This window comes from Lampetra planeri, chromosome 2 (genome assembly GCF_965212315.1).
Source record: "Lampetra planeri chromosome 2, kcLamPlan1.2.h2, whole genome shotgun sequence".
NCBI classification, from domain to species: domain Eukaryota; kingdom Metazoa; phylum Chordata; class Hyperoartia; order Petromyzontiformes; family Petromyzontidae; genus Lampetra; species Lampetra planeri.
Window position 1 is genome coordinate 5,189,148 of NC_136108.1, and position 27,831 is coordinate 5,216,978.

Here is a 27,831-nt window from a genome sequence, read left to right on the forward strand (position 1 = left end):
CAGCGATGTGATGAGCAGTCAAACGGTTTCGGCGAATGAGAGCTCTAAGGTTTTTTGCCTAAACTCAAGGTGAAGGGGCTCGTTCTGCGAACAAGGAAATACGACGGTCAGTTCCTCGTTCCACAGGCTCTGTCACACCGTGACAATGACCGAGAAGAACTCATCAGCACAGACTCTAAAACGAACAAACCAAAAACACTCGCATCCGTCCATGCACGATTACTCTGCTCAGAAAATGTGAATAGTTGAATGCGGCTCTCTTCATCCGATTTACACACAAAACAGAGCACGAGTGTTTAGAGTAGGACGGTCAAAGTCACAGTGTCCTGTCCCCCCCCCTCCCCCCTTGTGCTCAAAACAAGCATGCGGTGATGTTCATCGTCATTGACGGCCGTGACCTTGTGGTAGAAATCACACTTTCCTTTTGCAGGAGTCATGATCTCCATGTGAGAGAGCATGTATACGGTCGTCTTATTTTAAACCTCCCAAAACACCAACAACACTGATAACGAGTAAATACAATTTGGCGTCAGAAGCCGCCTCATGGAAACGTTTTGAAAAACCATCCGTTGGCATTTGAAATATTTACGAACGACCTTTTTTATCTTTTCAAAGCTTCGCTTTCAAATTTTTTATTGCGGCATGGGCTTCACCAGCACATTTTCTCAACATGGACCAAAGCAAACTCGGACCTTTGAAGTACGGTACTCAAGAAAGACATGACGGCTAGTAAGTGTAATTACAGTATTGTAATTGCGCATTTGAAATTAGAATGTCCACGTCTATTTCACTAAGACAACCCGATTTATCAAATGCATCACAACATGTGATGTCAAAATGATAAGGTCAACATGCTGCTCGCCGGACATTCCAATGTTGGGTAACAATGAACTTGTTTCCCATTTGCCTTTCTGCCAAACGACTTTCCCCAAACCCGTTCAAATGGCCTCCATCAGCGGATGTCACACGAATGTTATTGTGATTTAATTAGGCCGTACAGAAAAACAGACTCGGTGTCTGAACTGAGCCTGCTGGATTACCAATCGCGCTTATTGCAAATTTCCTGCTGCGGTTTGAAGTGTGTGCACTCAACACAAATAATGTGCATCCAAGTGAGAGCTTCATAATTCTCATCATTCTAGCAAAAAACATCAATGCTTACTGTTCACAGCAACACTAAGCATGTGCTAAATACAGCTGCTGTGCAACGGCTCAAGCCAATTTTCCATTTTACAGCCAGCGAGTTGTTACGCTGCACAGCAAGAAGCTTCAAGTGCACTAATTTTTTGTGCAAATTGCGGCTCTGTTAAGAAGGGCAGGGTAGGGGGGAAATGTCAGCTGCCATGGCTACTGCAGTCCTTCAGCAGCGCTCACCGCAGCAGTGGTCTGCGTTTCCTGCAGTTGCGTATCTGCGGTTGCATCAGGGTGCCGAAAGGCTGGATGCCAAGCAGCAGGGCTGTGTTGATTTGACTGGCACAGAAGCCTGAAACTCCGCTGATTTCATTTTGCACTGTGTTGCACCACAGGTGTGCAATGTGCGTGGTAATGATGGCCCCGTGTGAGACTTGGGGGGGGGGGGTCCTGCCTCATGCCACGAAGTCGCACACCCAAACACGCACTCCAGGGGAGAGACGCACTGCAAGTGAGTGTGGTGTCTGTCTCTGCCCGTGATGATGTGTTAATCGTGATGGCTTCAACAAGCCTTTCCTGAACATCACATACACACTCCCCTTGACTTTTTCTCTTTAAAGTGTTAACATTTTTAGGCACAAAGTATACAGAAGGTAGCAGTTTAAAAAGCTATTTTTAATTTGTGACTGGGGAAATCATTTTTAAACCAGTGTTTACAAAAAATGACTTTGAACTACAAACAACACTGAACAACGTACACTGTATTTTGTTTATGCGATTAACATTTGTATACTTAACACAGTTACATAAATTATGACAAATTACAAAATACAAATATTGGCCTTGCACTCCACAGCTGTTTCTTTGCTGCCATTGCTAGGCTTTCTGCTTGTTTTGCTTTGGGGCCTACTGCCATACAACATTAGTCTGTTGTGAGCCTAATTCCAGCATTAGGCATGTGTTTACTTTGGCTTTTGCAAGGGTGAACTTATAAATATGAGCTGGCAGCAGGAACTTCGGTATGAAATAGCAGGGGCAGTTATGACCTAGTTCTCAGTGTCACTTCATGTTGAATATAAAAATATTAAGCCAACAAGCCTTGTAGATAAACGTAATAATTACAACAAAAATAAACTGTTCAATCACAGTATTCCCTCGTTATGTGCGAGGGATAAGTTCTGGAGATGCTCATAAATAGCAAATTTCTCAATAATGATATCACCCGACAAAAACCTACATTTTACATTATGAATTTTATCTCATCACTTTATCGCATCACTTGTTGGCACCACATTCTCTCATCACTTTGTATCATCAATTTCTTTTTCTCTCTCTCTCTCTCTCCATGCAGTCGTGTAGGAGCTCAAGATGTGATTTGTGGATAGCCCAGGGGTCGGCAACCAAAATAACAAGAAGAGCCATTTCTTTCCAATTCGGTACAAAATTCAGTATTTCAAGAGCCGCAATGCATCTATGTACATACGTACATATCGTAAAGAAGCAGCCCGTAAAGAGCCGCATGCGGCTCCGGAGCCGTAGGTTGCCGACCCCTGGGATAGCCAAAAATCGCGGAAATCAAGTTGGTGAATAACGAGGCAATACTATATACTTCACAAAAATCGTGGGCCCACCTCGTGGTTAAACTCTTTACATTCTTTGATACGGCCGATGTAGATGCAGAGCATCAACTACACTTTCACATTCAGGTAGTCAGGCCACAAATAACGGCGTCAGGTGTAGCGGAGTAGTATCCCCGCAATGGCTCTTTTGTATTTGTGGATCTGGTATTGCCTCGTTATACATACAGAAGACTGTGCACGAGTTGATCTGTGGCTCTGCTATCTGACTTCCTCTGATCCCTCCCCCTAGGCCACCACTGCCTGATTTAAGTGGTGCTTCCACAAACACTACATGATCAAAATGAAACAGGGCACCGTTTTTTGAGAACATTAAATGAGGACTAAAATGTGCTTAATTCCTGGTAACACCCACAGTTAAAGTCTCTAATAAAGTCAAGTGATCATTGACATCTGCAGTAAACTGAACAATATTTACTGACAAATGAATGTACCTTCATGACATGGTGACATAAAAGATACCAATCACAACCACAAACAATTGCAAATGGGCAAAATCTTGAACGCAAGTACTTCAAAAAAAGGCAATATTATGGATAATCCACCTGCTTGAGGATGGGAAAATGTGATTTCCTACAAAACAGTCAGGGAAACATTTGCATTAACTAGAAGATGGCAAGCAGTGCAGCAAAAGGCCGACCACGAATTCAAATATAAAAGCCATCTTGTTGTTTAGTTTTAAAAACCTGTGTTCGGGTGATTAAGAATCTCAACATAATTTGGCCGTGAATATATCGATATACAGCATGTGTCATAAACTGAATGGCATAATTCCATGCAGGTGAATCTGTAAACTTAGGCATTAATGCGTGGGTCAAAATACGCCCTGCTGCCTGTGTATATATTTGGATTACGAAAAAACTTTTCGCTTAATATGCGTCACTGTTATGTTCCATGACCTCAAGCACAGCATACAAATCTAACATGATGCAGTGTTTTGTCGACAAATAAATATTCACAGGTAGTGAGAATTTTCCCTTCTTTGATGGAAATTAAGAATCGAAAGACTACTGGTTCTCCTTTAATAACTACAGAGTTGTGATATGCAGTACACTTGGGAGGTCTGGTGAGATAGTCCCCATAAATGCTAATGCTTAACCTGTCTGCCTGCCTCTGAATATATTTTCAAGAACATGATACCCAAAGCGGAAAGAACCACATCATAAATTGAGCTGATCATAATACAGTGGAGTGAATGTATTAAAAAAAAATCTGGCAGTTAAGGTGGAATGTCAAGATCGGCATGTCCCCAATCCGACAGGTTCTCAATGGCAGATTTGATCTGTTTGACATTAGAATGGAGATTCTTGGGATTCTACTAAATAATCCATTCGGTTTCTGCGGCATTGGTAAATTACGACAAATGTCAACTGCTCGAGGAAACTCAACTATTTCAATCAGATTACCTTGCAGAAAAGCAGTTTCCCTAAACAACTCTTTATTTTACCAAGCTCAACCCCGTATGCTGTCCCATGCCCCCCACCTCTCGAAGCTCCGCAGTGGTGAGATGTTAACTACCTCGCCTGGTATACAGGAGGTCATGGGTTCAATCTCGACCCTCATGTCAGTATTTTTGGTGGATTTTACTCCGGGTCCTCCGTTTTTTTTTACTCCACGTTTAGAAGCACGCATTTAGAAATATTTGGCTGCTAGAAATTTCCACATGATAAGCCACATGGCTGAGCTTTCATTTGTGGCCAGGTCGCTTTCTGAAAAAGAGCTACATAGCTCAGTGGACCTTGCATGGTGAAATTAAAAATTGTTTAATAGTTTAGTTTTAGTCTCATACAGTGAACGCATGCAAAGATTCAGGGCTGGAAACGTAAATGATATGAAAAAAGAGAGCCATAATTGACTCCATGTGAATGAAACTGGTGATACACTGCTTTTACTCCAGTGTACTAAATTATGCTGGGGAAAAAAATATATGAAACATTCTTGGTAGCTGCTGAATATTTAGAAGTTGTTAACAGAAAAACAAAGTGTACGAACATGTTTCCAAGCATCAACAATATGTATATGTGTATTGTCGCATATAACAAAGAGAACATTATGCCCATGATAAATATTTGAATTTTCAATTATCGTTACAAAAACTATATAATTGTGTTTTTTAATGCTCAAATGTGTGCAGCAAATATGGCAAATGAGGGACACGTAGCCTGAATAATCATGCAAAATTTCCACAAAATTGCAGATCATAAAAATTCTCTCATCTTCATTTCACTCTTAGAAACAATACATTAATTAAGATGTAATCTCTGATCCGAGTAAAATATAAGATGTAAGTTGATGCTGTGTTATTTTATCTTCTCGATGGTAAACAAAGCCCTTGCTTTTTGAAAGCATCCCCCTGATGCTGCTAATATTTGTTTGCAATGTGCACTGTCAGAACTATGGGAAATAGCCACAAAGTTATACTCTGATGATACACACTGCCACAACTATTCGCCTTTTAGTTATGCAATTGAAATCCATGATGCAGAATCACTGCCAATTAGCGGTGCTGCATCATAACATTGTCTCAGAAAATTCTATACCCAGACAAAGTAAACATTCCAGCTGCAATTTAAAGCTCTGTAGCATTTGAGAAAAATGCCTTATGGATAATAATTTAGATTTATAAGGTGCCCTTAATCAATGGATCTCAGAGTGCTATGCATAAAAAAGGAGGAAAATAAAGTGATAAGTAACCGGCTTGATTATTATTTAAAATAATTATAAATAACAATTTCTATCGCGCCGCATCATGGTATGCAATCACCATGGCGCCAAACAAATGGCAAAACACATTCAATGAGTCATTAGTACATTGCAGTGAGAAATAGATGGAGCGTCACACATGGCTAATTGACAAGGTTGAGTTGGGAGTGAGCTTTGTAAACAACAGCAGGGACGTCAGCGGCTTGGACGCTCAGTGGCAAGGACTGTTCAAGGCACGAGGCCCGGCGATGGCAAAGCTGTGGCCGTCGAACATCACTTTTTGTCTTTGACACACGGAGGTCACCACGTACAGCAGATCCTCGGGGCGACGTCTGGACTCGTTAGCGGACACCGGTATGCAGTGCCTTGTAGGTCAGACAAAGTTTGACCTGGACATGCAGCGGGACTCGCAAACCAACGTAGATTGTAGGAGACAGGTAAACAGGGTCACGCTTCTGACTGCCGTTGATCAACTACGCGGCAGCGTTCATAGACTCACTGTAGGCGATCAAGTATGTTTTTTTGGGTGCTGAAGTGTTGAAAGTAGGCGTTGACGTGCCTGGGTCAGCAGACAGTTGCAGTTTCCAATTCTGGAGACTACAAGGCTGTTAACTACAGTCTTGTCGACTTCAAAGGGTAGCGCTTTCACACAACTCTTGATTCGCCGCAGCTGAAAGAAGCGTCTGCTAACGTTCTGACTTCAAGGTCACAGAAGAAAAGCGCGGCACGATAGATGTGCCTCTGAACAATACCGAGGCTCTGCTCAGATGCTGTTGGTGACGAACAATGTGCACCCCAAATCAAGTCACATTTCAATGGGTTCAGTTTCAGCCAGTTGAACTTTTATGTAAAAACATTCTTAGAAAATTTTTCCTGCAATTTGGTTTCTACCATACCCATCACTATCGTCCTCCAAATCCATCCCTACCTTGTGAACTTTGCTCAGGATACCTTTGAAACAATTGCCCTTAGGAATCCGACTCCCTAAGCAGCCCGCAAACGTAATCGGCCAGAAAAGTAACATCCGCGCACAAATCCACATCGGATTGACAGGCCTTGAAGTTGGTTACGCAACGGTTGTGAACGAGCAGTGGCATTAAAGCGGGTTCCACTGCTGTGTTCTACGACGAGGAAATCAACCTGCTTAAATGCAAAACGGGAGCGCTAATAATGCAACTTGTGTACGCCTTGGGCGCACTCGGATAGGCCCAGAGAGAGCGAGGGAGCATGAGAGAGAGAGAGAACGCTCATCTCCAGGCCTCCGCTTTCAATGGGCTCCAAGCGGCGCCCCCTTGCACCGCTGGGCATTCCGTTCTCTGCAGGGAGCAACAGGCTCCTGCAGTCATAACCTGAAGATGATGCGAAACTAACTCAGCTTTTTTTTATTTTACCAGGTAAGGCCCACTGAGCTTTATACTGTAATCTCGTTTTCAGAAGTGACCTGGCCACAAATGATTGCTCGACGAAGTGGCTTATCACGTGGAAATGTAAGGCAGGAGCCAAATGCTCTGAGCGCACGTCGATTCTAAATGTGGAGGGAAAAACCGGGGGACAAAGGAGAAAAATCCACACGACCACGGGGAGAGAGACACGCAAACTCCTAATATGCAGGCATCAGGGTTGGCATCGAACCCAAAACAGGAAGCCGGAAATAATCCATATATCCCATTCATGTAGACGCATCATTGTCATTTTCTGTGCTACGCGGTATAGAGCAGTGGAGTACTGTACTCTGTGCGAACGAATGAAAGGACCGTTTCGCGCAGCACGTGCATGTAATTCCCGCACAGGGAAAGCCTTTGCATTTGAAAATAGGCCCTTTCAGATTGCGTTAGCACGAGCGCCGCCGATCTCACAAGGTCTCCTTCGCGTCTGGGCGAGGAAAAACATAATTACCCGAGCAAGTGTAGGTGCAGCGAGATGCTCGGCCGATGCGTCGCTCGCTAGCGATGCCGTTCACCCCGGCGCGGGAGTTCCTGCGCGCATGCATTCCTGCCAGAACTCGCGAATGGCATGCGGTGCAAAGCTGAAAAGCAAGCCTACCATTGTCAAACAGGTGACAAATGCATTGGCATCCACATTTTTTTTGTTTTGAGGTAAAAAAAAAAATCTCAAGGGTGCTTCGTGCTCAAAGGAGCACTGTTGTTGTTGTTGTGGCAGTCGCCTCTCCTTTGGAAGGCCCCGATCGACAAGGGCCCTCCAAACATTGCTGTGGCAAGGGGCCTGTTCGCATAAGATAAGCACTGCTGACTTTTCCACGAAGTTGCGTTAATTTTATCGATGCCGTAGAACCGATAGCGTCATGGAAAGCCTAACCGAACCTTCAACGAGGATTTGAACTCGCAACCTTGTGTGAGAGGAGTGCTTTAACCAAAAATGTCGTCCGACTCGAATACGAACAAGTGGAAGCATGCATTAATGAATTGATTAATACTGATGCTTAGACTCACAAAAACAACTGATGCTTTGCAAGCACATAAAGGGAGAAATATTGACACGGCACCAACCTTTTGTTTTGAATAGATGAGAAAAAACACATTTGACAGTGATCCACATTTGTGGCTTATTGAATGCCTTAAAAATAAGCAAAATTTACTCGGGGATTATTAACTTCACAGCGTAAAACTACGAAGAGCTGTAACACCACACCGATCTTACATGGGGGGTGGGGGCGGTGAAAGGCAAATCAACACCAAAAGATGTATATACCAGAAGATGAATTTTCCAAGGTGATTCACTGTCTGACCTACTGTTTCGTCCTCGCCTCAGCCCACTAGGCAAACGTATTAATGAGCTGCATTCTACTTTAACGCACGAGGGGGAGAATTACCCCGCAGAAGAACAAACCGAGTGTTTCGACACGCAGTCTTAAACTGCACAACTGAAATCAAAAAGTACAAACGGAGCAAATAAAGACTGCAAGCCCATTCTCTGATGATAGAACAATGGAAATTTTACTGCAGGAATGCAACCAGGCCAGACTTGCCAAAGGGCAAGCAAACTAACGGGGGGGGGGGGCATTCATCTGGATGCCAAGTGCAGTGTAACGGAACTCGAGCATGAAAATAACTTCTTTTTAAACTCCGGTAACAGGTAGACATAGAAATATATATATATAAATATTGACAAAGAGGTGTTAAATTTCGATTTAAAGCTTTCGTGACTGCAGGGATTCATCTTCTTGGTTCTTTCAGTAATTATTTCCCTTCTACGTGACTTTACCGAAAGAACCAAGAAAAAAAATAGGTGTTATTTAAGCTGTAAAAGCCCGATGGAGGAACCAGGTTCTTTTTCACTGGTGTCCAGCCAAAGCCGGTGGACGACATTGGCGGAAGGGTACGGAGACAGTGACATAGGGAATGGAGGAGGAAGTGGCGGTCAGGCACACAGACGTGAGGTGGAGAGGAGGCAAGGGATAGATCAGGAGAGCAAAGATTGTGCTGGAAAGTTCTACAACAGCTTTAAATAATACACGCGCAATTAACAGAGTTGGGCACTGCAATAGCTTTGTAAACCTTTGAGATAATAGACGATAGACTGGCCACAACGCTGTAAATCACTCGGAAACGTCTACACGCTCATCGAGTCATTCGCAAAATCCAGCACGTCCCAAGGCTGTCTTGTGTGTGCCCCATGATGATAAGGGACCTGTGGTTCAATGAAATTGATCACAGCTACATTTATATCTGCAACCACCCAAGGAAAACATCACCATCCCCTTCAATAATCGACTTTGGACAAGAATTCCAATGGGCCTGGGTAATGTGTCAAGTACCCTTCATTGACAATATATATATCGTGGAACATAAGTCACAAAACGACAGATGAAAATAAGTGACATTGGTGGCAGAAAGATGTCCACTACTTGAGCATATTGGCAGAAGCCAAGACAAAATGTGCAATTTACACCAAGGGCTATCTGCCCATGGATAGTAGTGATGATGATGATTTGAGACCCTGTCACACATGACAGTTGGGTGGTAAAGTATTAATGGCAGGATTCTACACTCGCAGGCATAACCAATGCCGTGGCCAGGCTGATGTTCTGGAAGTCGTGCAAGCTCTACAGGCCACCTGAAAAAGAGAAACATTGGGAACATGAACCTAGGCTGTGTGGACAGTCACTCATTCACTGCTGCCTTTCCCAAAGCAAAATTCCCTTCCAGAGCCATCCGTGCTGACTGAAGTAGCCGCTCGGTTAACGTTTTTAATCTGTTCCACAAAAACTACTGTTAACCGAAATAACTTAATCAAATTAACTTACATATTTAAAAATAAGTTTTAAAAAATCACTGAGTCTGCAAGAGAGCTGTTTCCACTGCCAAAACATACATTTAATCAAAGTTTTCATGTTAATCGAAACCATGGTGTCCAATGTGAGGCAAAACGTGAACTGAAAAACCATAAACCGATGTCACTTTAACTGTGGGACTACTGTACCAAACATGCCCACATATATCGGTGAGTGGACACGAGAAAACCAGACATCATTCTAATAGAAAAGCAGACGGGCCAAGCACCGAGCATGAGAAGACGGTCCCCAGTGCCGACTTCGTTACGGATGGCTGAAGAGAAGAAATAGGGCGGGAAATCAAAGAAGACATCGAAATAGTCTTCCCATTATCCCTGCAGCCACACGACGCTTGGGGAAGATGTTCAGTCTCGTGCGGACATGCTCCCAATGAGAGCATCACCTCGGGAACTCCAGAAGGAAAGCACTTCATGGAACAATGCAGGTCCAAAGAAAAAAAAACCTTGGCTGTGAATTTGTGATGACAGCACAGAGCTAAATATCCAATACAAGTTCGGTCTGAAGAGTCCAAGGTTTAACGTCATACACCGGCATACACCGGCATGTAAGCAGCAACACGGTTTGAAACATTACCCCAGGAGACAGTGAGGAGACGAGGGCAGGTGGGGACATGTGTAGATATGGTTCATGTATGTAAGCATGTGCGTGTTTGTTTAAACAGTGGGGAGTGGTAGTGTCACGGTTAAAATGCCGCACTGTGAATCCGGTCACCCAAGTTCGATTCCCGCTCACGGCCAACACCAGCGACGATTATCTGAACTGGTTACGGGCCTCCCCTAGCTCGACTCAGCCTCAAATGAGTACCTGGTGTGATGTGTAAACATCACCACTGTGGAGACAAAGGCGGCCAGGCATGGTGTTGGCCACCCACCCCCTCGTGTGCCGTGCCGGCCTTCATAGGCACTCGCTAACAGCACTTGCCCCAACAGTCTGTTTAGGCTATACGGGAGATGTTTATCTTTGTTTGAATATGGATGGATGTGTGAATACGTGTGCACCAGTTCTTGTGGGCTGTAAATCCAGAATGTTCGTGTTCTGTCCTGAATTACATGTGTGTACCACATGTCGGTACAGTGGGGAGCATCGTGCATCTGCAAGCCATCTCAGTCTGTTAACCCATAACACCTGGAGGGTTGCCTCTGTGACACTCCTAACAGTGAGCCTTTGATATGTCACGTGGTCTCAAAGTACACCTAGCCTGGCACAAGTGTTGTGGTGATTTCACTGTCGCTTAGTGGCGAAGATGTTGCTTCTGTACCGGTGGCCGTGGGCACGCATCGGGACTCGGTGAGAGCCTTGATGCTTTCGATTCATATAAGCCATGCAGATGGTGATTAGTTAATGTGATGTCTCCAGCCACTAGGGGTGGTTATATTCACTGCAGTGTTAAAAATGTATCGATTCTCTGTGACCCGAAATTGTGACAAAGAGTTGGATCAGGAGAGGTGAGAATTGTTGGACCCGGGCTAACACCATGTAGCCACCGAATGCACCAGCTTCCCGATTCTTAAATAGTAGTGTTATTAGTGGTACATGTCAGTGAGACTCCATGCAAAAGAAGATGGATAAGAATCAGTTTATGTCACCCAAGGTAAAATAAAGAACACTTTTTTTCCCACATTACATGAACCGATTTGTTCTTCTGTTCTGCATAAAAGCAAAGGACGCTGCAAAAGAATAAATGCAAAATAAGTATAAACGTTCCTGAGCAAAGTCTTCACGGCCAATAAAACACAGATGGATCATCAAGACCTCCAAACACATTAACAACATGCATAAGCACACAAAAGTCGATCACACGTGGATTTACTGCGCACATGCAGAGCATCCAGACCAAAAAAATGTTGTTTTATCAGTGTATAAAAACATTTTGTTAATGTAATTGATGTATGCAATTTTACTAATTGCCTATTCATTTATGAATGATTAAATGGCATAGCAGGACTATTGTGTACAATTGATTACCCATTTAGACTTGATTTAGCCAAAGAGCCTCACTAATAACTGATAATGCTATTTGTCATACCCTGGCAGTATCAACCCAATTTTTGCGCATCATTTACTACAGAACCAAACTGCTTCCACGTGAGCGGACACCAAAATGCACGCATGTTCTCTGAAGTGCCGCGCAGTGTTACGACGTCTCCAACCCGATTTAAGTCGCAGCACGGCCAGTGAATTCTGACCCAGCGACGGTGCATTACTTTGACTGCGGGCAATGGCCAACCTGCTTGAGTGATTCAAAGGCCACCACATCTCGCGTAAACAGCAGATGCATTTTGCCGTATGCGGCGTGAAAAAAAAGCCGCGCTTATTTCAGGCTATGATTACACCCGAATAGTGTGAACAGGAGCCAAGCGTTCATTTGACGTGAAGCTGGCAAGAGATTTCAAGCGACTCGTTTTTAATGAGGCTTAAACATTTCCCACTTGCTCGTACATTATCGCTGCTTGTCAAGTGCCTTCTTCTTTGGGTAACAACAAATAGGTAGCACGATTGCCTTCAATTTACATGGTGCTAATCTGTTTCTGATCGTTGTCAATGATTTCCAAGTGCTGCCTATGAATTACATGTTTGGCTGCGTTAACAAGAAATATATTTATTCAGGCAAAACAATGAAAGTTGACTCAGAGGTCAGGAACACTGATCCAGCATCATTCTGTTTTTTGCATGCAGGTTTCAGCAGGCTGTGATTAAACCACGTTCTGATTCAAAGCAAATTGATGGGACTCAACCTGGTCACCAACGACTGCACGCAAGACAAAAAAACGTACTAAATTGGGTTTTGCACTCAATTTGGCTAAATTCCAGTTCCGAGAATTAAAAATATCGGGTTGACTGGCATGAATGAGTTCTTTGTCTAACGGCACAATGCCAATGGCTCAATCATAATAAATTTAAGAAAAATAAAGAATTGTTTATTTTTGGAGAACCACTACATCCACAGGGCATCGCTTGAAGTTGAATGACTCAATGACAGATGGTGGCCACAGGCATGACGATGCAGTAATCATGAAAATATTCCAAGCCAGGACCTCCGAAAAAGAAACTTGAAAAAGATCTTGAGGACAGCACAAGCAATCACGTGCAGTACTCCTGCGTCCACGTGGATTACTCCTGCATGGTGTAGTGTATGCAATCCTCTGGAGCAGTTTTCAAAAATATACCTGGCTTTGAAGGATTCTGTTCAGCAGAAAATGTAATCTCTCATCCCAGTCACCATGGAAAACTTCCATAAATGCACGTGTCTGCCTAAATTGGTCATATTCAGCTTTTGAGTACAAATACATTGGGAGGTGCCGAAACATTATTGCCGTTCGCAAAGAGAGGGCTATGTGCGTAAATTTCAGTCACGCTATGTTCTGCATATTTCCAAAAGCATTTGCCAAATGACTACACATGTTAATCAGATATGGACCAATAAACAACAGATGCAGTAGCTGTATTTGTTTTCTCAATTCATTGCAATTATGTTCCTGACATGTCAGACAAGTGTGCCCTGTGTGTCATAGTAGGACCCCATGTATCAGAGGGATTTTCACTGGATTCCAAGTGACCTTTCTTCCTCTACATAGTAGGGAGCACACCTTTTTCCATATACCCATGCCAAGAGATTGCTGCAATTGTGCAAGAGCTGTAACCGACTTTAATATGATGGTATTTTTCCATTGAGCAGTCATTGGGTGACCCCGGCTGAGACCATCAACTCCCCACACTGGAGAATGCAGTTTAGTTACGGGCGACTACCTCGATCTTAACCCAGAATGTCAGTGGTGCCGGTGCAGCACTCTGACCTTCAAAAGTATGAGAAAGCTTCAGCATTGCCTCCCACCAAATTCACGATTTGCCCTTGACACAGTCTATGAGGAAGCCTCAAGTGGCCACTATGGGTGGGATACAAGTACAATATCAAGTTGAACCAATACAGTTACCCTCTCGTTTTACGCTGGAGTTGTGTTCTTGAAAAACGACGAGTAAATAAAAAAATCGCGTAAATTAAACATAATTTAAACAAGACAAACTTCACGCGGACAAGAACTTCAAACTGGCACGTGAGGAGATGCTGATGCTGTCTGCGCTTGTGGTTGCCGTACTGAACATAACAAAAATAAAAGTGTAAATTCATCTAACGCGCTATTTCAAAATTGCCTTACGTAAACGCGCGTAAAACGCGAGGAGACCATTCAAGGAATGCATACATTTGAGCGAGCTTTCATTAATAACTCAAAAGATTCAATGAAATGGCAAACACATTTTGGAGTGAAAATGGTATAGGGCAGCTTGACAACTGGTTGGAGCAACCAGAAAATTGGTTGCACACACTGGCGGAGCCAGTGGGGGGGGGTGGGGGTGGCATGTGCCCCCTCCAATGATCCGATCAAAATCCCTAATTTCGATCATATCATTGGGGTTTATCAGTAAAAAATCGGCATTTTGCGACCCCCACTGCCACTGAGTAGCATATCATTGTGTGCCAGGGACTCTATGAGATGATAGAACAATAGTCTGAGTCCATAATTGGTAATAGGTAACGGCAAAGCAGTTATAAGTGACTCACAGAATTGTGCGCAGTTGCGTATACAGTACACGGACTTCCCTGAAGGCAAACACCTTCAGCGAGCGCGATGCCGATCACACACGGTTCTAATTCGACCCTCGATCGATGGCTGCGCTATCGCCGCACACGCGTCGAATAAAAATTAAGGGGCAAGTCCTTACTTACTAACAACTCCTATCATTTTTCATTGCTGGAGGGATTGCCCCCCCCCTACCTGAAAATGATGGTTCCACCATTGGTTGCACACAATATGACCCCCTGAAAGAAAAAAACTGCCAGGGGTGTTTTTTTTTATTTGAAACGTATGCAGCCATTGGAAAATGTATAATTACAAAATATAATTACACTTCAAACTTAACATCCATTGATTGTCAATGACTTTGGATTAATGGGCATGTACCTATAACAGTGAAAATCTGATTCGCAGACATGTTTTGGAAGCGTGGAATGTGCTCCACTGGTTTATTACTCCCAACGCAGATAAGTACCAGGTGGCTCAACATTAGCGAGCAGTTCGCAATCAGAAGGTGGCGAGTTCAAATCCTGGTTGGGGATTGACTCAGCCCATCATCTCTACACGGTAGATAAAATTTTACCACTTTGTGAAAAAGACAAGAGTGGTTGGGGTCCCATAGATTATGAGGCCCTGCCAAAGAAAATGATAATTTCCAGGACTGACTCAGGGCCATAAACAGGAGATTATCTTTGCACCAATCGTCATTTGAGCAGGAATTACTCTTGATTGGTTTTACTTCCATGGAGATGAGTACTGCCAATCATTTTTGACAAGTTGACTTTGCCAAAGCCCTTGTTTTAAAGGTGAAACGGAGCGGAGTTGAACAACATAATGACATTAAGCAAAGTTCATCTGAGCTACGTGTCAGTTTAATCCTAAACTAAAAGAGCATGTCCTCATGGAGGCTCAATTATTTTCAAAACAAGAACCAGCTCCCTCATTCTCAACTTATGCTTTATTTAAATCACATCAGTGTGCCAATGACATTACCGTATTTTACGCCTTGTAACAGCCCAGCTTGTGGTCACTCGGCCAGCTCTGTATAGCAGCTTCACAGTCTGTGAAACATATAAATGAGCTGACCATTTTAAACCAGAATATGAAACAAATGGTATTTAAATCGGTTTCACAGAGTATATTAGTATTTAGCAAATTTACGAAGAAGACGTTTATACACTATTTAAGTCAATATCACATACTGGTAACTGCAATGCACCGTATTTGATGTGCAGAGTGGATTAAATATTGAAAAAACAATGCTATTTTCTGGCACAAAGTTGGCTTCATGGCCAATGTTATGAGTTTGATGGATTATTCATTGCCCAAAGCCAAAAAAACAAACTGCCATTTTTTTTGCAATCTGCATAAATCAGAAGCAGTCGGGTTACATTATGTACATTGTCTTCCAAAAGATGAAGGAATCAAGGGGACGTTTTCATGCCATGTCTGTTTAAGCCACGCTTGCCAGCGGAGGAAAACGCTCTGCAGGATCAATCGTAGACAATGAAGGGTGTGCCACCAATTCCTGGAAAAGAATTGAGTTTTCTCGCAACAACGCAGGCAGCCGTTGCAGACTGGGAAACGACGGTGTTCCAAAAACGCAACCGGTGTTGAAAGGCGAAAGGCCATATGGAGGACTAAAAGGTATTGGACCCATCTCAAGACAACAGAGCAGGTTGTCTTAATATAAATATATATATACAGTACAGTAAATCAATGACACACAAAACCAAAACGCTGCACATCAATTATACAGTAAAATGATGCATCATGTGCCATATATTAGCCAATTAACTGATAGTAATACATCACTGTGCCGACAAAAATGTAAACCTGACAAGTGAGATGCATTGCAGATGCACACATACAAAGTCGGCGAATCTTCTTCCAACTGTGTGGGTATGGAGCGCGACTTGCTGGCAAGTGCTGGTGCGACTGCAGCTGTGTTCTCTGTGTAGGTGCTTGGCAATCGCTCAGCCCCTTGCAGATCACCTGGCCACCAGGTGCACAAACACGCTACGTGCAGTGACGAGGGCGCATCATTTTAAAGTGGAGCAGGTCGGATGTAATGCCATTCTGTTTAAAAAAATGTCCAACCTTAAAAACGTCTATGGAAGTAAATGTGCTCTGGCTCAAAATTAACTCTACTTTAAGGCGGTTGAGTTAGGTATGCGTTGTCGTACTGTATGTCCCATTGTGGGGGGCTACGTTGTGGACAGCAGAGCAATACACAAATAAAGTAGACCGTGCTACGATCCCACGTCTATGCTCCCCCTCTATCAACCCGCGCGAATCAGCGTTGTGAAGTATGGTCAGGATGTGGCACCGCGTGGGGATACCCTCATCCAGCAGTGGATTGACAAGAGGGCCCATGCGCATGCATATTAGACTACCAAGACGATCAGCATGGGTGCAAAGATTGGCCAAACCTCATGAGTGATTACATTTTCACGATTCGGAATATGTTTTAACGCTGTGCTTAATGTAGCGGCCTCCAGTGGCTGGAGGGGGTCACGTAATTCGATTATATTCATTCAACACACAGGAATTGCAAAATAATGCTTTTACATGTGTAGTTCAATGCATGTATAGTGGGCTTAATCGATACAATCGTTACACCCTTAATAAATTGCCCGATTGGTTACCATGATCAACAGTAAGCCACTTTTCTTTAAAGCTTAGATATATCTTCCAGCACCTACCTACTAATTCTGCACATAAGCACCAAAGCTCACCAATCTGCTTAAAAAAACAATAGAACACAGTTAGCAATACTACTTGAAAGAGCAATCTATTGTGCATGGCTGTCCTAGTTCCAATAGCAAAGTGAAACTCAATTGCAAAAAATGGCATCTACCACTAAGTAGCTATGGTTACAGGGGTCTCCCCTCCCTCAAATATGAAAAAAATCTCAATGGGGTTTCACCTGGTTAAATGACAACCCAAAAATCTAACCACATCTGCAGTGCAAACTCCCTAAAGCACGAGATCCAATTACCTTACCACAGTAAACACTCATGTATTTCCGCTTAAAAACTCCCGTTTTATGCCGTGAAATGCAAGATTATGGTTACTTGATGCATGAATAAAGTCGAGAAAAAAACAAGTTTTGTTTTTCACTTAAACGTCAAACGAAATATTAGAACAGAAGTTATTCAGGAATGAAGGGTAAAAAAAGAAATGTGTTTTTTGATACCGACTTATTTAAATGTTAGTCTCATTGCTCATCCTATTAAGTGTGTCCCAAAAATTCTACAATATATGCCACTGGTTCATTCAGTGTTGTTTTGCACACTTAATTTGACTACATCGCACAGGTTCCTCCAACCTATATCTGCAAAATTATTTATTAAATATAAGCATACGATGGGAATACTGACATTTAATGCCACCCCACGTACTGTATTCCCTGCACATTACGTATTCCCTGCACGCGGAGATGAAGGGGGAAAACATCAGGTGCGAAGGTATTACGGATTACTCCCGATCAGGATCAGTGACAGGCCCAAATTTTGACTCAAGCCAGAGGCAGAAACTCACTGTAAATTTGGGAACAAGTGCAATACCAAAAACGAAGGTTCTGCCCTGTTGTTGGAATGGATACTTCGAAAACATCATAAACATTAACAGCCGTAGAAGACATCACATAAGTTGGGAGAACGGAGACAGCATGGTTAGCCTTAGTTGTAATGGCCTTGTGATTAGAGAATGTGCCTCAAGGATGTCCTTGGTTCGACCATGAGCACAGGAAGATGTTTGAGACAACAGTAAACAGTGTGCCACTTCCCACAACATGTTCCAAGCCCCAAGTACAAAATATGCCCTCTACAATTGTACATTAGGGGTGATTATCATTCTTGGAACAGCCATCAATGCCTGTTCTGTGTGTACGTGAAATGGTATGTGGAGGGATAGGGGTTTGGTCTAGCCAAGTCTGATTTTGTGCAGTGAGTTACACGACAAATAAAAATCATCCACATTGGAGAGGAATTCAAAATAAATATTCCTGCTATGACATGAATACGCAAAGCTTTCGCGAGAACGCACACCCACAGCACCGAAATGAGGTAGTAAGTTATGCCAGTTTGTTGTAATAGTTTTAGATAATAATAAAAATACACTTCTCTATTTCTCATGTGAATGTTATGTTGCACTGCATTTATGTTCACTATTCACTGGACATGGCAAGACAGGTGTTTTGCAAATTATTTGAAGTACTCTACCAGCATGATCTTTTAAGCTTTTAATGCAAAGGTCTTCTTTAACGCTGCCTAATGGCTGGTCTGTGTTAATCCAAAAACAGTATCGTTATTACACAGACTAACCATTTGGGGGTCAGCACCAATCGTTTTTTTAAATCCTTTATATTAAGTTCGCTTGCTTGCTTAGGACCGTGCAAATATTTCGGTCGTTTTTTAACCCACTTCCCGTGATCCAATCGAGCTGACATTTTCCACACAGACTCGTTGTGCGTGACAATTAATGTTCGTGAAAATTTTTTTCCAAAATGTTACACTTTTTAGGACAAAAATATTATATTTAATTACCAATTGCTTAATGGTGCAATGCAATCATCTGACCCATAGGTGGCAGCCATCTCAAGCCAGAGGACGAGATGACTCTAGCCGCCACGCATATAAAGGATTTATAGTGAAAAACTTTGTTTTTACGGGTTTACTTGTTCATTTACCCAATCCAAGCAAGCATCCCTCCGTGCTTCTTTGTATACTTAACATTTTTTGTTCCATTTTCTTTGCAAGGGTACATGTGTCATAGTGGGTAAAACGCATTGTGCAAGCACTCTCCTCTTTTAAGAACTTTCGTGACTGCAGGAATTATTATTTGGTTCTTTCGGTTAAGTCACGTCTAAAGAAAAAATAATAAGCACTCTCCTCTTCAGGCACGCTGCTACGTTACTTTTTTCCCATCACATTTCGTTTTCCAAACGTGCTTATGCTCATCTCATCTCTTTATTTCTACATTTTTCAACATATCGATATAAACACACCGTTATGTTTTTCAGTTGTGAACTTGTTGCATGGGACTTGTGACTTCCTCATCTATTTCCCAACTTGGCTACTTTCTGTGTTAAGTTATTCAATAATTTTGCGTAGGTAATTTCCGTCGATCGTTATGATATTCTTCTTGGTTCTTTCAGTAAAGTCACGTAGAATGGAAAAAAATAAATAAAAAATAAAACATAATAAAATAATTCTCACGACGTTTCGGCCACAACGCAAGCAGCCGTCCTCAGGTGAAGAACAGGTCCATCGTATTATGTTTTAGTTGTATTTTTATTATTTTATTATTTCCATTCTACGTGACTTTACCAAAAGAACCAAGAAGATGAATCCCTGCAGTCACGAAAGCTTTAAATCGAAACGTTATGATATTGTTATTGTCAAATCTGAGACCATTACTACTTTCCTCGTGTATGTTTTTTGGTTATTTATTCAATATACCCTTTACTTTCAAATGCCACTTTAAATAGCTTTGGAGAGAGTATATCATTGTCGAACTGCTCTTCTGATGTGTATGCTGTTGATTTCTGAATTCATTCTCAGTGTGGCGATCTGACCTTTATAGATGTTTCCAGAATTTCTGTGTACTTTTGTTGAGGTCCTGATCTGTGACAGCTTACCTGACGGCATCAATTTCTACTCAATCAAATGTCTTTTCATAGATTACAAAAGCCAGGCATAATAGCTTTTCATATTCATTTGTCTTTTCTAGCATATGATCGATAGTGGGTATGTGGTCAATGTAGTAAAAACCTTTCTAAATCCAGCTCTCACCTTGTTGATTGACCTTTAAATTTTAATTTAGGAGCTTTCGTGACTGCAGGAATTATTCTTTGGTTCTTTTCGGTTAAGTCACGTCTAAAAATAAAATAATAAATTAAAATAAAATAACATATTACGACGTTTCGATTGCAATCGAAACGTCGTAATATGTCGATTGCAATCGAAACGTCGTAATATGTTATTTTATTTTAATTTATTATTTTATTTTTAGACGTGACTTAACCGAAAAGAACCAAAGAATAATGACCTTTAAATTGTCCATTATTTGAATCTCTATGATCTCCGTGAACAATTTATATATGTGGCTTTGGCTTGTGTTTTCTACATAGATGAGTGATGGAGGCAGCATTGTTTCACGATGAAAAGTATTTCATTTGTGTATACATTTTGTAAATTGATCAGCAATTTGTTTTTATTCAACCGATTTTACTGCCTTTTTGATTTCTGCAGTTATGAGTGAGGTTTGCCACTATCTAAATGGATGTTCCTCTCCTTTTCCCATTATCTCCAGAGTCCAACTCTGTCCCAATGTATCTCTCTCACAAGGAACGTTAAGGCAATGTGACGCTCCAATTCCAGCCAAAATGTGTACATGAACAGTACGTGGTGATATAATAGGATTGGTGAAATGTCACGTGGCCCTCATCGCCCATGGGCTGATCTATTAACATTTCAAAAGTACGAGGCACAATCATGAAAATGTATAGAAAAGTGAGAAACACGAAGGGCTCATCTGATGATGAATGTGGCCTCATTGCATCCAGACGGTTCTCCACAACTCTCTTGACAGTTTTGTTTGACGATGTCTGCTTAAAAACACGATCAAACTGGTGTTGTGAGACGTGACTCAGACCTGTGATCAATGTATCCCGTGGCTTTCTACCAAGAAATCTTCACGAAATTCTTTAACAGAGACGCCGAGAACTGGTTTTGTGCAAGGGAGGCGGCAGCTTCTAGATAAAGACTTAATCACCTTGAAACGGTTCACCGTCATGGTAAATAAAACAGCACCAGCAGAACATCAAGTGGTATGTGTGTGTGTGAAGCAATGTGAGTGCGAAGGGCTGAGGGTTAATTCCTCTCTGGTACCTGAACGAGGCAAACGAGAGAATGTATGACATTTCACTCGTGCTCCGCTACCATCGTGTACTGGGACTGTACAAATTGTGGTTGAAATCGGAGCGTCACACTCCGTCGATGTTCACCGTCAGTTCTTTTCTCCAGTTTAATAAGATTTTATTTGCCGGAACATGCACGTCGCATGTAGCAATGGGTCACATCGAGACGGTGTTCTGTTCTTATCCATTTACATTTACGTATGACGCCAGCTCAAATTATAGCATGCACTGTATTAACAATGCGGATATATTTCAAGGCACCGTTTAGAAGTACAGCACCGTAAGATCGTGACCTAACGGGAAGAACACGGAAAGCCGTTAAAGTGAACCAGCAGAGAGAGAAACATGCAATTCTAAAATAAACCGATTCTGGTTTATGAACGTGTGTCACGGGATGGACTCATGCAGGCACTAGCATGAAATCGAACCGACTTCTTATTTACTGTATTTGTGTTTATATATTCATTTAATACACATTGCTGTGCATGTGTAAAACTCCAAACCACGTGCACACACACTCCTCAACGTAGATAGCCTTGGGCACAATTTACCAGCAAAGAGGCACTTGATGAAAAAAAGCGGTGTATGCCTATACATCTGTCAACGGCTCGTCAAAGCAATAGGTACCCATGCAGCCTCCAACGTTGAGTACGCATGCACCTGCGGACACACCTTACAAGAAGCCTCGTTACGCCACACTGCACGGCAGCTATTCTCTTACCGCCTGTTTGTTGTAAATCAGCGTGCTTTCCCAATGGAAAACGGCACAGTTCGAGCGCTTAATAAAAAAAATTGAGCCCCGCTCGCTGGAAACTTACCGACGTGCACGCACACCTTACAACAGACGTCTAAAATAAACCTGCAAGTGGAATAAAACAAATGTTTAAATCGAATAAGCGATAAACATGTAACACTAAAATTACTAAATCAGAAAAGCCCATTCAACGTTCAACTGAAGACATTTTGTCAATGACACTTAAAGGGGAAAATATATTAGGTGACATTTTCGGCAATGACTTGATTCTTGTTCATAGCCCAAAAAGCCACGATATATTGTTTTGCTTTTAAGGCAGTGGTTATTTACGAATGTGTGTAAGTTTTGATTTAAAGCTTTCATGACTGCAGGGATTCCTATTCTTGGTCCTTTCGGTAAAGTCACGTAGAAGGGAAACAATTAAATAATAAAAATATAAAACAATAAAATTCTCACGACATTTCGACTGCAACACAAGCAATCATCATCAGGTGTGAAATCCACAGCAAGTCGAAATGTCGTGAGAATTTTATTGTTTTATATTTTTATTATTTTATTGTTTCCCTTCTACGTGACTTTACCGAAAGAACCAAGAATATAAATGTGTGTATTGTTAATTTGAAGCTTTCGTGACTGCAGGAATCCATACTCTTTGGTTATTTCGGTAAAGTCACGTAGGTAGAAATATTTTGTTATTTTATACCTACGTGATTTTACCGAAAGAACCAAAGAGTATAGTATATTGTTGTTGGTGCTTTTGCACCACCGCACACGCAATACACCACTATCTAATCTGCGTCCACAAAGCTTATTGTGGGTCCTCTATGCTCACGTGAATTCTGACTGAACGTGCTCGGCAAGTGATGATGCACACGAGTGTTGTAAATCATTCACATCAGTGTGTGCCAACGTCAAATAACTCTTGCGTGGCTCACATCATATATCTATACTCACGCTAATATCAGTGTACTATTGATAGTAATCGGTAATTGTGTCACTATCATTATTATTGATGCGAACATCAGTGGCCAACACCAGTCTGCGCCAACATCAGGGAGCTCTTGTGCACTTTTATAAATACATTCCTAATGGCTTTCCTTTGTACTGTACATTCCTGATGCCAGCATCGGCTATGTATCCTCACGCCAGCACCCAGGGTGCTTCTTCCCACGTGCTTGGATCAATGTGCGCCTGTGTGTGCCTCGGTGGTGAGGAGCACATACTTTTCCTTCCCACACAGCGGCACACAGGCAGGTGTTGACTCTGCAAACTCGGTGGCAATATCAAATAAACTTCACCGCCTTGGCTGCGCTGTGTTGCATGCAGATTTGGCCGTGGCCAGCCCCAAATGAGCCGAGGGCTCTGCAAAAGGAGGACCCCCCCCCCTTTGGCCAAAAGTGACCTTATTATGGGGTTTGCAAATTACTGCAGAAGGGAGTTTTAATGATAGCCTACAACCAAATGACCTAGAATGACGTTCTACGACCAAATGACCTGAAATGAATGCCCCCGATTTCGTCAGATATCAGAAGTTAAAAGCAATGTTTTAGCCTGGATAGTGTGGTGTTGCGTGCGTAGAACAAGCGTGGGAGGATGTTTGGGGGGGGGGGCTGGAACAACATTAATTGTGCTGTACCATGCACCAATGTATTTGGATCACCGCTGTCATCAAACACGCACCGTAGCATGATGAGAAGCATGGGCATATAACCCCCCAACGACCCGAAAAAGGTGCGATTGTGACCCTCATCTGGCAGTGAATTGCCAAAAGGGGGCTTTTGAATGTGCATGTCATTGACAACGATGGCAAACTAGTTTTTAATCTGGCCCAGTAAGAGACACACTAAACCCACCGAAAGCCTCCACAGCTGCCGGCTTTGACATTTTGCTATAGCAGCCTGCAACCATAATCAATAAGAGGATGTTCCTACAATACGAGAGCCAACTAACTATTCACCAACATCAAAGCCATGTTACTGTACAATGAAGTCCTTTAATGGGTGTGGTCTTTGAAATGTAGTTCCGAACGAAGCTTATAATGTGTCACTATTTTTGGTTTAAACGTCAATCACATTTATGATGAAATCAAGGAAGAGAATGACGTTAAATAATTTATGTTATTTGTCCAAAGCGAGGTCTGCTAATGAAGACGTTTATGCAAATGTTTGGCTAATGATGAATTAGCGTGGGAGGCGTAAAAGATGCCCACTGTGTTGTGGATATGATGGACATCGGGCGATGGAGTTAAAGGACGCTAACTAATGAAGATGATGGTTAGGATAATCGATGACATATTTATCAGATTGCTAGACGACACAGCGATGGCTACGAAAAGTAAAAGAATGCGTGTGGATGAATGACGCGATGGTTGTAGGGTGTTAGATGATGATGATGAAGAGCACGCTACAAGATCCAGCAGGCGACTTGGGCGATGAGGATGACGCAGGCATAAGAATGCAAAGTGATGAAGATGACAGTGACGATGATGATCACAAACTAGATCAACGCTAAATGTCATAATGGTGACGAGGTGTAAGAAAACGCCAGTGACGAAGACGATAACGATGATAGATGCGAGATCCATCAGCCTGCACGCCGAATCTTGAAGACCGCCCGGGTTGGGAATACGAAGGCTGGGATTGCAGAACAATGGGGCAGGTTGGTGATCTGTGTGTGGAGTGCGCTGTGCTTACATGAAGTGTGCTAATGTGTGGAAGATTGCCGAGCACTCGAGAAACAAGCCAAGCGTGGGATGAGCAGCAGCAGTAGCGACGCTCAATGTCCACTGAACGCACTCGCCCTGCGCACAGCAGATGTCTTCTCCAACCACCACCCCTCCTCCTCCTCCTTGGAATGCTGTTGTGCTCCGGGACACCGCACACACGAAAGCGAACATCTCTCTCTCTCTCTCACCTTGATGATGCTGCTTCTCCTCGGCAGACCCAGGCTGCCCCCGAGCTCGGCAGGGCTCTCGCACCCCTCTGCGTCGGGGCTCACGGGGCTCGGCGCGTCCGGGAGACCCAGGGGGCTGAGGGGCACCGCGTCCCCGGCGTTCGCCTCCTCCTCCTCGGGGCCCCCGCAGCAGCCGTTAGCCACCGCCCGAGGGTGCTCGGGGGAGGAGGAGGAGGTGGTGGAGGTGGTGGTGGTGGTGGCCGTGGTGGCCTCGAAGCTCGCAGATTGCCGGTCCGGCTGAGCCATCGGAGGCGACGGCTTCCTCCGCGCGAGGGGACCCGAGGGCGGGCCGCGCTCCTGCGTGGCTTCCTCCTCCTCCATGTGCCCAGCGGGGGGGGGGGCACGCAACTCCTTGCGGTTGCAACCACGACGACGATGGTTGAGGAGGAGGTGGTGGTGGTGTTGGTGGTGCTGACAATTATGAGATGGTGATGGTGTGAGGATGCTTACGATGCCCGTGTGCGCGCGGCGGTCAGCAGCACCGACAGCTGCAGCAGAGTCCCCTCTCTCGACCCAAAGCCAGCAGCGCGCATTCCCACCCACCCCCTTACCCCACACTCGCTGTTGCTGCTGCTGCTGCTTCGGGGAGGAACAAGGCGATGAACGAGGCAGGGGGGGAGGAGGGAGAGAGCGAGACCCGGGTACGGGACCGGGTTGGGCGATGAAGGGGTACGGGGGAGCGGCCCAGAGAGAGTGGGAGGCAGTCCGAGACACGCCTCTCGCTCCTCCTACTCCTCTAAGGGGGAGGAGCCGTGGTGGGTGCGATTGTTATCTACTAGAATATGGCAATCATCATCATCCACATGCAATCATTCGTTATTATACAATCGTGAATTTCATCGTTGTCAAAACAATTCATTCGTCCTTAACGTTTGGCAATCATTTCGACATCACGTGATTTCAGAGTTCAAGAAATAATTTATTTAATTATCAAGGAATAAATGTAATCATTCGCCCATGAATTTCGTCATAATCATCATCCGATCGTTCATTTCATCATCGTCGGACAATCGTTCGTTTTGTGCATCGTTCAGCATCAATCATTAATCATACAATCAGGAATTTAATCCATTGTTCATCATCAATGAAGCATCAATCATTTCATCAGCATAAGACGACGTCTCTCGTCACCCATGATCTATCCACTGCTTGATATATAATTCCACACGTCATCACCATCCCTTGCGGTCTTGCGATGCCACACGCTGATTCGCTCCTGCACTTAAGATTATATCAGCATTCCATCTCAGAGGTCTTCCTCTTGGGAGTTTTACCACCTTTGACTGCCAATCCGTCACCAGAATCGATCACCATCAACAACAGAAATAAATCATCATCAGCTAATCATTAATAACCATCTAATAATTAATCATTAGATATTCATAATCATCATCAATCGTTCAACATATTATTCGCTCAGATGTAATCATCGCCATCATCACAATCGTAAAGGTGCAAGTCCTGCACCCTTGTAGCAGACTCCTTGCATCATATTTGCAGTTGTGACGATATGGGTCTTGCACACTTGTGGCAACTTATATCACAGATGTGCTGTAAATCACAGATGTGATATAAGTTCTGCATGCTAGTAGCAGACTCTATGGTTTAGCCGTGTTTGTTTGTTGTAGTATAGAGTTAGACTGCTAACTTTAATCTAAATTGTCTTATGGTTGTTATTGTTTGACTTGCATCCCACCGGGATGTTTGCACACATCATTGATATTCGGTGCTTTTTCTGAAAGACTTTGCTGTTTTTTCCTGGATTTTTTCTGTTGCGTGTAGTCACGTTAAGATGTTTCTTGCTCATGTTTTTGTTTGTTGCGGTTGCACCCGATTCAAGAGCCGAATGGCTCACATGGGCTATACCAAATAAATGAAACAGAAAAAAACTGAACCACCTTTAAATAACAGGACCCTGCGGGGTGGGCTGGTAGGAACGAATAACCAAAGAATATAAACATAATGTATTATTACACTTGTTAAGCCAGGAAAGCCCCACTGAGTCAAAAGGTTTTTGTAGGGTCCTGCCAAGTGTTTGCAGTAGGGGTCGATGTTGATACACGGACGGACGGACGGACGATATAATCTATTGGTGGTCTGGTCCACTTCGTTCCTACCAGTATAAGTACACCATGTATTGTCATCATCATCACGACTGCGATTTTAGTCCTGTATGCTTTGGGAGAATTCCTACATCATTATTGTTATTAGCACGGTTGGCTACGTGCGGTGTGAAATAAGTTCAACATACATAAATTATCACAGCTGTGATTTGTGAGTCATGAATACTTTTGTCAGAGTGCTTGCATCATCAATTTGCATTGTATGTTGAACTTCTTTCGTACGTAGCCAACCGTGCTAATAAGAGGTCACTGTATATTACGAATACATCTCTTGAGAATATTTAATTGTATTTTCATAAAATGGCTCAAACAACACGTGCTTTGAATTTAAATCAAATATTGTATAACCGAGTTACATTTTACATGCACCATGTGGCAGTGCATATTGGTCACCACAAATTATAATTATCAATACGCTGCATAAGATAAAAATGCGTGATGAAAAAGATCACACAAAAGCATACATTCAACACATTAATATTCACATTCTTCCTGTATTTAATTCGTTTTATCTCGCCTGACTAAATAAAATGCTGTTAATATTGCAAGATCATTGTGGAAACTAATACATAAACATTACGTGTGTTCATATGCTGATCAACAAGGTGAACCAGAGCCATGCAAATTAATGTTCAACCACTGGAAGACAGTGAACATTTCGAAAGTTGAACTGTGATAAAAAGTCAAATTCCAAAGTAATGGACTTTAGAAGGAGAGTCATTT

The 27,831-nt window shown here is 42.9% G+C and overlaps 1 protein-coding gene across 2 annotated transcripts in view; it reads right to left on the bottom strand.

Annotated features, from left to right (window-relative positions):
- LOC144725144 (inactive phospholipase C-like protein 2) overlaps positions 1–25,614 on the bottom strand; it is an 80,175-nt gene extending 54,561 nt beyond the window's left edge. For both annotated transcript variants that reach the window (XM_078604609.1, XM_078604610.1), the window contains exon 1: positions 24,947–25,614. In XM_078604609.1, the coding sequence (XP_078460735.1) occupies positions 24,947–25,306 (360 nt within the window). In that variant the 5' untranslated portion in view covers positions 25,307–25,614. The remainder of the gene's footprint in view (positions 1–24,946) is intronic.
- Between the last annotated feature and the right edge of the window lie 2,217 nt (positions 25,615–27,831).